The sequence below is a fragment of the Mytilus californianus genome, unplaced genomic scaffold (genome assembly GCF_021869535.1).
Source record: "Mytilus californianus isolate M0D057914Y unplaced genomic scaffold, xbMytCali1.0.p SCAF_22, whole genome shotgun sequence".
Lineage (NCBI taxonomy): Eukaryota > Metazoa > Mollusca > Bivalvia > Mytilida > Mytilidae > Mytilus > Mytilus californianus.
In genome coordinates this window covers 5030602-5043322 of record NW_026262671.1, presented here as the reverse complement: position 1 = coordinate 5043322, position 12721 = coordinate 5030602, and the positions used below count along the sequence as shown (strand labels likewise).

The 12721-nt window shown below is 31.4% G+C and overlaps 1 protein-coding gene across 1 annotated transcript in view; it reads right to left on the bottom strand.

The window, feature by feature from the left end:
* LOC127732159 (uncharacterized) overlaps positions 1-12721 on the bottom strand; it is a 46383-nt gene that overhangs the window by 9048 nt on the left and 24614 nt on the right. Inside the window, exon 2 of the mRNA XM_052241227.1 lies at positions 10856-10929. Within this exon, the coding sequence (XP_052097187.1) occupies positions 10856-10916 (61 nt within the window). The 5' untranslated portion in view covers positions 10917-10929. The remainder of the gene's footprint in view (positions 1-10855; positions 10930-12721) is intronic.

Sequence of the window (12721 nt, the reverse complement as noted above, 5' to 3'; positions counted from 1 at the left end):
AACAAATTGAGTTTTGAAATTAATCGGCTGGGACTGTGATAATGTTTTGTTGCAGGTCCTGTCAATTTAATATATTGAAACAGTCATTTTGATATGAACAGCTTCTAAAGACTGAAGCATAAATTATTAAGTAATGTTCAGTCTTTCAAATTTGAAAATCAAGGTTGTATATGTCAACTCTCTCTTATGGAGTTGAAACCCTATTTTTTTTATAATTTATAAATTCATAAAACGGACAATTTTAGAAAAGTTTGGAATACATTCATTACTGTTGGGACAATTAACTTGTGGTCAATTATAACTAAGCTGTGTGACTCACTTTTAATGATTAAAAAAAAAGACTAAAGTGAATGAATTTTTGTCTACAAATAAAAGCCAACGGTACTCCGGAAAACAGGCATTTCCTGCTGAAAAATACTATTAAGAAAACATTATATGATTACAGTAACAGAATTAGAAGGCATTGTAGGTATCCATTGAACTCTTTCCTTATATATAATTACTGTACCATATGAAAAGCGCAAAATATTTTGATATTTTGGTATATGGTAGCATATATGAGTGGTATTCATGTTCGCGTGCTGGGTGTTGTCTTTCCATTGTTTCCATAGCAACAGTCAAATCTAAGTTTAAATTGAAAAACATAAACAATGGAAAATATAAATATTTATTTGTTTTAATATATAAATCTACTGCCTATTGCTCATACTGTATAGTATAACAAATTTGAGTGCTCAGATTTATTCATAGCCTTTATGTTCCGAAATGATCATTTGAATGCTTAAACTAATCAAAATGATAAACCAAATCAAAAGGATACACAGTGAAAACAATATTCCAGTATTTTTTAAATGAAGCAAGCAAAGGAGTGAACACCTTTAAGCGAAAGGGCATTAAGTCTATTGACTATAAATTTTTAAAAAAGTCACAATTCAGTAATTGTTTGTATCATTTTTCACAAACGAATCATGATTTGATATAGGTTTCAATCCATATTTTCTCAGTGGAAATATCTTGAATAGCAAAGAGACAAGACAACAATTAAGAAACTTAAAGTTGTTTGTATCTTCTTTAATTCTGTCGAATATGTCCTATTACCGAATGTGATATTTTGACTGCATGTTGATTCACATATCGGGTGATGCATGAATTGCCGGAAACGATTATTTTGTCAACATACATGGTTGTGCATCTTTTGGAGCTCTTTTGGAGTGCATGTGGTTATCTACATTTTTGCTTTGCTCCTTGGTTGGTAAATTGGTCGGTTTGTGAGATGTGGGCATCATTTAGCTACTGTTGCCTTAAATTAATATGTAGCCATGATTTTACCAAGTACATGTGTCTGTAGTGTTCACATACTTATCAAAATCAACGATGTAGCAATAGATTTAACAGAACAATATACAGAATTTTTTAAAGTTAATATCAAAATGTTTTATGGAATATACGAGGTTTGGTATGATTTGTTCTAGTGATATTCGTTAGCTGAACAAACTTCATTTTAAATTTTTTAAATGATTGGATCATCTGATATCATCTAACATATCTTGAATCTAATCTATGAGATGAATATTGGCATAATTGCCTCTAGTATTACATTATATCATTTTCAGATAAAGAAAAGACAATTTTTTTTAAAGCGTGGAAGGGGTAAACACATTTATTATTTTTTTTTTTCAGAAAATTCATTCAAAAGGATAACATTTATGCAACGGCTGCAATTGTAACTCACAAGTGGGATCGTAACTAACAGTCATGGTAATAGCTCAGCTGTCCCATACAATCTATACAATAATTTTTCTCATGATTAACTTATTATGATTCTTGAAACTATAAATAACTGGTTCTTTTTATGGCATATAGAAGAATTATAATAATATGAAACTTTCATTTTATTTTTTATCGTTCAATTGACAACTAACAAAATAAATCCAACGGAATTTGATGTTTTAAAATAAAGTTCACCTTTCAGTCCAAAATTAAAAAAAATATTCACTCCGTGAGACCTCTAAAATACTGCATACATTTGGGTGGAGATTTTAAACTAGGATTTATATCCTAGGACCTTTACTCAAAGGAAATAAGCACGATGGTGATGTTCAAGGAAACTTTTATGTTTGATTATTTTTTTCGCTGTTGCGATTGTGGTGATTTTATTCTATTCTTAGACGTAACTCATCAGAAAAAAATCTGCAACTGCGATAGACAATTTAAGGCAATAGTAGTTACCAATGTTCGAATGTCACAATTCGATTAAGAAATCACGGTCATAAAAATGAGGGAATCGCTTGAACTAGAAAATATGTGAGAACGGGTACGTCAGCAGTTACAGGGTCTCCAGCAACAACCCTGCGAATCAACCATCAGTAAAAATGTCACAATCAGGAAAAGTACATTATCGAGGAATACAATTGAGAATGGAAATGGGGAATGTGTCAAAGAGACAACAACCCGACCATAGAGCAGACTACAGCCGAAGGCCACCAATGGGTCTTCAATGCAGCGAGAATTCCCGCGCCCGAAGGCGTCCTTCAGCTGGCCCCTAAACAAATATGTATACTAGTTCAGTGATAATGGACGTCATACTAAACTCCATATATAGATCACAGGAATATTCTGGTATTTAAAGATATAAGGCAAAAACATACTGCTCGTGACAGAGTAAGCATTTATTGATTGTATGTATGATAAGTCACCAGCATTTTAAATCTCATGTTCGGCATCCAGTGTTACAACATAGACAGCTAATATTTAGAAACTATCAATAGCAATTCTCTCTAATTCTTTAGACATTCATTTAAATGTGCAATTATTGCTTGATATTCAACCATATTTAGAGCCCGACTTGTAAAATACTACTACATTTAATGAATTATAGTGAACTGACCACACATTTTGTTACCTTAGCCATTACTTTTACGATAGTGTCTTTATTTGTAAACATCAGAACAAAAGACCAAGATTTAGTTCGACAAAGGCACCAAGAAACAAAGTATTAGTTATCAGTCGTTTTCAGATGTCCTTGTAGGCAACAAAGCTTATCGACCGTTAATACCAAAAGAGCATCATTATTATTCCTGAACACTCAGTTTCGTCCAATACTTAAATCAATTACATAATATATAAAAACAAAATGCAGAATAGTTATGTATATCTAAAATTTGAAGAAAAAAAATTTGTATAAACAAATAATTTGGGCAAATATAGCCCTTATTGACATGGCTACCGAATAATACATATCATTGGGTTTGAACTAGCATGAGCATCACAACAGGTTACTCCTCAAGAGTACCTGATATCATCCCCTGTTTTTGAGGATTCATGTTGTTCAGTTTGTCTTTTGTTTGTTTTTGGTCTTTTCTTTTCCTTTACTGCCATGGCGTTGTCAGTTTGTTTTCAATTTATGCGTTTTAATGTTCCTTTGATATCTTTCACCTCTCTTCTACGTTTATTAGCTCATATATCAGTAAATTAATTATTTTGGTCTACAAATTAAAACAACACGAGAAAGTCCTTTTTCGAATTTGTATTATATATATTTAGATAGATAGATAGATAGATAGATAGATAGATAGATAGATAGATAGATAGATAGATAGATAGATAGATAGATAGATAGATAGATAGATAGATAACATTTAATTGTATATTCAATTTTTTGTCAAAGAGGATCAATTGCATGCATATCTGGTACTTGGTACCTGTTTTTTCTCCATACAGATCAAACAGAAAATGTTATAATAGACACATGCTTACAATATATCATCAAACGGGAAATGTATGTAGATCAAGAAAGAAAATGTATAGCATAATGAGTTCATCATACAATAAGTGCATCTTAGATTTGCAGATAAAACCAAAATCGGAAAATCAAGATTCCTTTCAAACATAAATGTGTCCTTATCACTTGAAGATAATCATACAAAAAAAAGCCTTAGCATTTGTCAAACTGAGCAACACAATTAATGAAGACAAAATTTGAATATTTTATAATCAAACAAGCAGAAATCTTATGTTGCAAAATTTGATTTAATCATTATAAGTTCTGTATATATTGCGTTTGGTGGCCTTCGGCTGTTGTCTACTCTTTGATCGGGTTGTTGTCTCTTTGACATATTCCCCATTTCCATTCTCATTTTTATTCTAAAGTGAAAACAAAACCAAATGGCAATATGCATTTTCAATAGCAATATGTTTATATCCTTGTCAAAACGAGGAACCTAGATTGTGTTTTAGCATACATCTCAATTATATATAACCATGAGATTGGTTTTAAGGAGGGATAAAGAAGTATGTGCTGACATTTATTCTTGTGCCAATCCAAAAGATGTAAAGAACCGAAAACACAAAATCAAATGCAATTTTACAGTGTGTCAAATGATTATTCATGTTAAGTAATCATTACTTATGGGACAATGGATAATGTAGTAATCCAATTATTAAATACGACTTCGTCCGGAATGTAGCAAAAAACTACTTAAATATACATCTAGTTATTATTTTACTTAAAACTGGTTAAACATTTAAATGTATCACAAGCAGTTTGAAAGCACAACTGCAATATTTCAAATGCAACTTGCGCTGTGGTAAGCCACATATTGGGATCCAAAAAAGATCCTCCAACAGCCTTTTGTCAGGTGATGTGACGTGGCAAGATTGACTTGCAAATGAGGGATATGATGCATACAGTATCAACAAAGTGTTTTATCCTGCAATCAGCCAATCAACTATTGTACAAATAACATGTAAACAAATAAATATTTGCTTCATTGTACTTGTACATATAAAGTATCATGTTGCTCCACTTCTATAGTTAGCAAACGGTAATGTGAATATTTTAGTTTATTGTGGGGTCCTCTTTGTGGCTTGCGTTTCAAGTATGTCAATTTCCTTGAGAAATCAGAATTAATTATTCAGATTTAAGGTGGTACCTAACACTACAGGGAGATAACTCTGTAAAAATCAGCTAAACGTTTTAATTACGTTGTATTGTTAAGGAAATATTAAGCTTCTCAATGATCAAATTGCTATATAACCAAAGAAATTTTTCTGATAAAGTGGTTGGTTCAAATTTTTTGAAATTTTTATATTTTTGTCAAAGGGTCAAAGTAAACATTTTGTCAAAATTTTATGAAAATTAAAGGAGCCAAATTAATATTAGTCAAGGTGTTGGGTACCACCTTAAACAACTAAAGCTTAAAGTGCCTGGTGTAAATTGCAGGATAAAAATGTATGTTCATTGTTGGAAATATAAAATGTACATATATTCCCTTTTCGTCCTGTTTCTATAGCTCATACAAGTAAACAACGAATCCGACAATGTATATATTGTTTACGTACGTTAGTGTTTAGATTTAATTCCGGAAACTATAAATTGATCATGAACACGATTACACGAAATATGTTGACATTTTAACGGATCGAATCCAACACATAAGCCATCAATGTTAATAAATAAAATTCCAAGAAAGTAGGTTTGAATATAGTGTAAAAACAGATTACAATTCACACAAAAAGGATATGTTTACATTGTGATACAACATGTACAAGTTTACAACAAGACTTGCATTATTCTTGACACATCCCTTTAATAGAAAATCAACATGCATAGGCCTTTTACTTTGTGCTAGAAATGTTAAATAAATAAGACTGCAACCACTGCTGTGTCAAAAAGTTCATAATAAAATACAACACACTATTTGGTATTGTTCCAATAATATCCAGCCTGGCAGATTATATGGTCCTGATACTTATTGTTCAGAAATAATTTTTCTAAAAAGGAACAGGAACTGTATATAACATTTGCAATAGTTATAAGAGTAGGACAAAGTGGAGATAATTGCATAGGATACATGTTAGTTGAATGAAATATCAGCTATATATAGATTATGTCCTCACACTAAATAGTTCAAAGTTTTGCGACTGTTGGACGCATCTATTCAATTGAGCTTGAGATAAAGAATACAACAGATACAGTCAGCCTCATATCTTGGCTTACATCTAAAAGTTAACAATGAGGGTCGGTAACATTTTCTACATAAGGAAATGCCTGTACCAATTTAGGAATATAACAAATGTTTTCCATTCGTTTTTATGCGTTTGAGTTTTTGATTTTGCCATTTTGTAAAGGACTTTTCATTTTGAATTTCACTTGGAGTTCGGTATTTTTGTTATTTTACTTTTTACGAACAAAACTTTACGACAAAAGAGATATTAATTACAGCTTCGCAGTTGATACAATATTCCAGAGATTGCATTTACTATCATGATTTCCTTTGTAGAGGGTTGCAGCTTACAATGATGTTTTTGAATTAAAGATGCCAAATGGTGACGTTGAAATCATCCCTTCAAAAATTTTACGAACTCTACTACGAGTTCGGTAACCGTTATGAAATATCTGATTCACAGATGACGACAAATATGTTCCAATTGTCGTAACCACAGTCCCATCCTCTTTTCGTCGAGTGTAAACAACAGAACTAGACTTATTATCAGAGTTCAAATACATGAGCATAACGAAGGGTGCCGCTAGTAAAGCAGGATCTGTTTACCATTCCGATGATCTTCCCGACTTTTAATGGGGTTCGAGTTGATCATTCTGTAGTTTTCTATGTTGTTGTGTTATGTTTACTGTTGTTTGTCTTTTCGTCGTTTTTCGTTATTAGTCTTGACATTGGCAGTTTATTTTCGACTTATGAGTTTGAATTTTCCTTTGGTATCCTTTGCCTCTCTCTTATTCCAAAATTAAATAGGCATTTTGCAGGTTTTATTTTACCAATTTAGTACATTGAATATATAAAGAATGATTATTTTTAAGTAAAAAAAAATTACAAAATTTATAAGTGGAAAATGCAATATTTTCATATAAGACCTCCTTTTATTAATGAATAAAAACACAATCATTCCCAGACACAGGCTCATACCTGTATATAAATATGACTTTGAAATAATTGCTATATCTTTTGTTTCACTTGACCATCTTGTTGCTTAATACACATGATGATAAGAACAAAAATTGGAATTGATTTGATTTTAATGAAACATCTTTATAGTTGATCTGATTTTTGATTTTAAATATATTTTATTCATTAAGATATGAAAGGATTGAGCAACAGGCACATCCTATAAAAGCTCTCTCCATATTACATGTACAAGGTATAAATCAAATATTAACAATTCTGTTTTAAAAAGATATAATAAAGTGAAACATGCATGCTACTTATTAGCACACACAAGCACATATATGTTTACGGTGTTAATTACTAAATGTTAAGTAAATTTAAGTATATAGGCAACTACTCATCATTAATTCAAGTACTTTGATGCATGTAAATATTCTTTAAAAGTCATTAGAAATATACATATATGGTTTGGAAGAGACACTAAGCTTGCTTAGTGGAATAAGTGAATTAATGCGGAAGTGGAGAAGAAAAACCAATAACACTAAATAAAACAAAAATTAAGAAAATTTCAAACAAAACGTAAAGTGTCACTGATATATTTCTGAACAGATTTAAAAATAGCAATGCTAATATCATATGCAAATAATCTATTTCAAAAAAGTAATACTTCAATATTTATATCAACATTATCAACAATGGAGTAAATGGAATCAAGTAGGATCTGTCTTACATCATTGTACTTGGGGCTAATAAAAAAGAAATGTTGGCTATCCTCAACATGGTGATTACGGTTTGCACAAAAAGTGTTCTCTGATAAGAACTGATTAAACAAATGTGATTTTAGGTTGCTAGCATTATTTCTGAGTTGACAATGACTTATATTAAGTTTCCTTATCCTATAGTTGAAAGGTTTAAATATTTCATCAGTCCTATAAAACTTGTCCAGTCCACTTCTAAATATACACAAACTTGGGGATTTTTGTAAAATCAGAGGAAAACTATTCCAAAGTCTTATAGTGGAAGGAAAGAAACTATTAAAATAAGAGCTAGTTCTAACAAGAGGCGGGTGAGAAGTGTTATTTTCATTCTTCAAAGTATAAGGGCTTTGTCTAGGAAGACATGGCTGGACTAACTCATATAAGTATGCAGGTGTCATCCAATTTAATATTTCATAGAATAGTATAAGCTTATTTTTATTTCGTCTATTCTCCAAAGTTTCTAATCCTAATTCAATATAAAGATTTTGTCTTGAGGAATTACGCCTTAGTCCTGTAATAATTCTAGAAGCTTCTATTTGAATATTTTATAGAAGCTCAGACTCGTGCTGGATGCAATTGCCCCAAACAACATCACCATACTCTAATATAGGTCTAATAAAAGCATACTAAATACGTATAAGTGAACTTATATCTAATAAATGTTTAACTTGACGAAGCACAGATAGACGAGATCATGCTTTTTATAAATAATATCAATATGTGTGTTCCATGAAGCTGATAACTGAAATGTTATCCCAAGATGACAGTAAATATTTATTTTCTCAACCTCTTCGCCATTTATCCCAAAAATTACAATTGGATGCTCCGTTTCCCTTCTAGTGAATTAAATGTTTTTAGTTTTCTTTGTGAATTATTTGTACAGCCCATGATTTTGCCCAATTTGAGATAACATTTAAGTCATCAAAGAAGCAGCTGCTACAGCATGGTCATCATCTACTATAACAAATAAGGAGGTGTCATCTGCAAAAAGTGTAATACAATTAACAACGTCATTTACTATATCATTTATATAAATATGAAACAGAAAGGGTCCCAAAACTGATCCCTGGGGGACACCTGCATGTATACTTTAAGAGTTGATGAAAAGCCTTCTAAAACTACCTTTTGTTGACGATCTGAAAGATAATTTTATATCCAAGATAAGAGCTGATCATTTAAGCCATATTGTTTAAGTTTAAATAAAAGTCCTTTATGCCAAACTTTACCAAAAGCTCTAGATACATCACAAAATACAAATCTTACATCCTTCCCACTGTCCATATTACTGATATGCGCCACCATTTACCAGGAGGAATATCTTTATAGTTTTACCTAACGTAATAATTAAATACTAAGCTGAAGTTGAAAATAGCCAATTTGAAAATGTCTCTAAAATAGATCCTAATGTCATGAAACTTGTTTATTTATCTAATAATATAACGAACTATAAATGTCCTGTAAAGTTTTATTAAATTTGGCGATCTCCAAACCTTTGAATAATAGGCTGGAGACCTGAGTCGTCATCCTCTGGTGCTTTTACGCATACACATATAGTCAATGGTGTAAACAGTGCCAACTTTGTTCATACATCTTGTATTAAATACCCTATTATAATTATAAAATAGTCCATTTTTGCATTAGAATAATTGTCCTGGTAAATTTTCTCATAAATTTTAATGAAATTAGACCCCAAAAGCGTACTCTACATGTGTACACTAAAACAAACTTTTTGAGGAGGCAATGTCATATTCATATTTTATTTGCATGCATTCTCCTGACGAAATGAAAGACAAAATTAATTGCGGTCACGGGTCAGTTTACATACAACTCACCTGTACAGAGATTACAGATCCCATCTCATGGCAAATAGCTAACACCTGTAGTGTTTCTAGATATCTGTCAGCTTTTTCCGAAAAACTCATATAATAGCAACTAAAAAATGGACGATCTTGGCTTGTTTTTGTTTTACAGCAGATTGTCAGATAAGTTATCAACTGTGTAGAACGAAACCGATTCTTTGTTCAAAAATCCATTTAAAAGTCTGTCAGTTTTTGGATTTTAATATTCATTTATACGTATTTATCTTAAACTTTGTAATGCTGAACTAGTATTTGTCTCGACTGCGACGAAAGTCAGCGGTTCATAGGGATAACAATCCGGCTTCGGCATCATAGGCGTTACCTATGTGTATAAAGCTTTATATTTCAGGAGGTAGAAGATATGGATGCTTCGTACCTTGTACACAGATACCTTAAGCTGAAATGTTTCCGTCTGTGATAGGTACATTGTCCTTGACCTCAATTTCATGTCTCAGGGACTACTTGATCAACAATTATAGTTCTTTTGTCATGATTCATTGGTCAATGGTAATATTTGGTGGTTTTATCTGTTTTGCAGGTACTATTAGCGATAGGATCATTATATTTGGTGTTGATAATGATTTTAAGGTTTATATGTCTGTCTTGCTTGGCAAAACTTTTAGTAATTTTTGGTCCTCAATGCTCTTCAACTGAAATTACCGCAAGGAAAACGTACTCTATTTAGCCTTTTTAACTTTTTTATATTCGAGCATCATTGATGAGTCTTTTGTAGACGAAACGCACGTCTGGCTCAAATACAAAATTTCAATCCTGGTATCTATGATGAGTTTATTTGGTTCATCTGACCTGAGACCCTATTTCCATAGAACATTGATAATGTTAAGATTATGTGATACATCGTAGTAAATCATTCATATTACAGACTTTCAACATGAATTTAATGATACATGTAAGTGAAACATGCTAAACAATTCGACGTGTGCACTTGATATACGAAATGTTCTATTTCACATTATTTTAATAACAGAGATAGATGAAAACAACTTGAATTATTGTATTAAGAATTTAAATGCAAAGGTTCTATATACAAGTTCATCATTTTAGGTTTTTTTTTACATGTTAAATGACTCGAGAAGACTTATTTCAACTGATGATTACAAAAATACTGGCTCATTAGCTCAGACGAATGTTGTCATGTAGGTTCAAACAATTTGGAGTTTTTATGGACTTTAATGTAGAACGAATTGATTTTACCTTTATTTAATTTGCACGATAAAATAAGAACATCAGTCATATCAACAGGGAATAACAGAGGACATGATGTATACAACAACAAGGAAATCACTTACCAAATAAAAAATATGAGTGCACTTACCTTGCCCTTGCCGGATAGATATTAACAGAGAAAGAGGAAAACAAAATACTGATGGCCTCATCTCTAATGCAGAACTAAAATATACAATTTAAAAAAGTATAGTTTCAAAGTAAAAACTAGGTTATCATTTATGATATATACATATATTGTGTCAATATTTCAAGGTCTTTAATTGGGGTATCAATGGTTGAGTACTGTAAGTAGTCGAACTAACCTGTCTACAGTGAGGTTGTGAGGTGAGCTCGACTCCAATCTTAACTGTAAATGCTTATATTGTGTCCAACTGAATTTATGTCTGGCGTTGACATTTTTGTGGGGTTTTTTCTTGAGCGTCGTTAAAATAATATGATCAAGCACTTACACTAGTGCGTAGGTTTTGGAATTTTCAGCTTTTCAATTTCGTATATAACTGACAATCATTTGTTAAAAACATGATTTCAAAAATTTGCAGGTCATGGTCTTGTACTATTTGTCCTTTCATCATTTGTCAGATATGTTGCCAGTTTAATGAAATGTTCGTACAGGTCAGGTGAAAAGTATTAAACATGATTTCTTTTTCACTTTTTCGATCTACAATGTTCACTGTGTATACATAATATTACCCTGGCACAAATTTTGTTTAGGTTAAATGACGTGTGTCGCCTGTTATTATGTGTTTTTTGATTGAAAAGGGACGGTGGTCACTGATATTATATTATTGTAGTAAGGGAAAATATATGATTTTTAATGTATAAGTGGAAATAATATAATAATTTTCATTTTGAATGTTATATGTTCTTAACCGTATTAGGATTAACAAACGTCAAATTTTCTTTTGTAGATGATACATATGTTTCCATTGTACAAAATAAAAGCCTACTACTGTTGCTAAAAGAGGGTGACAACAACAGACGTTTCCTTGCAGTTATTGTTCTACTGATAGGTTATGTTCTCTATAGTATTTGTATAGTCTGGACAAATACTGTTTTGATATGTAGCTATCATGACTATCTTAATAGAATAATCTAAAAAAAAACGACAATTGATATTTTTATAACATGCAAAACAGTGTGCTCATATATAATACTTCAATATTATTTGCTCAACATTAAGTGTTAACTATTCCTTATATGTTCAGATGAAAAACAAATCACATTCAAAAGTCTGTTCTGCAAAGTGGATAAACCGGAATGCTGGGCAGGACAATTTCCTTTAAAATTTGCAACCTGTTTTGGGTTAAACGACTGCAAACATCATTTCCCTTCGGTCTTAATGACAATATAAATGGACAGGGGAACATATCTTTCATTTCCTCTATCAATATCATTAAAATTGTTGATAAAAGACAGCGTACTTAATAGTTATATTGGCAAACGTATAAATTAATATCAGAATTAAACATTGAATAAATTATACACATGTGACTCCTTGTCGATATTTAAAGACAATGGAAGGCATCAACTATAATGCAAACTTGGTCAAATACCAATTAGTAACTTACAAGATATTTTTAAAGAGTGTAACACAATTACGTTTTTCAACCAACTCTATAAATGTAGGTGTTTAAACTTGAAAGTCACAAACGGCATTTTCTGAAAAAAATAAATGAGTTTAGGCATTAATTTCATCTACTAATCTAAAAATAACTAGTTTTATTTTAATTAACTAGTACAGTGGACTGTCATTCTTCGAGGGGTTCATCAATTCAGTAATGAGTGGTTCGGTACTTGATTCCTAGATTTAAGTCAAGGCGCTCGACAAAGAATAAAATGGTAAACAGTCATAACATTAGCACATCTCAGCTTAATGCCTACTCTGTGCATTTCATGATCACATATATGTGTTGATGACCTTAACCTCACTAACACACAGTTGAAAATCGTTCTA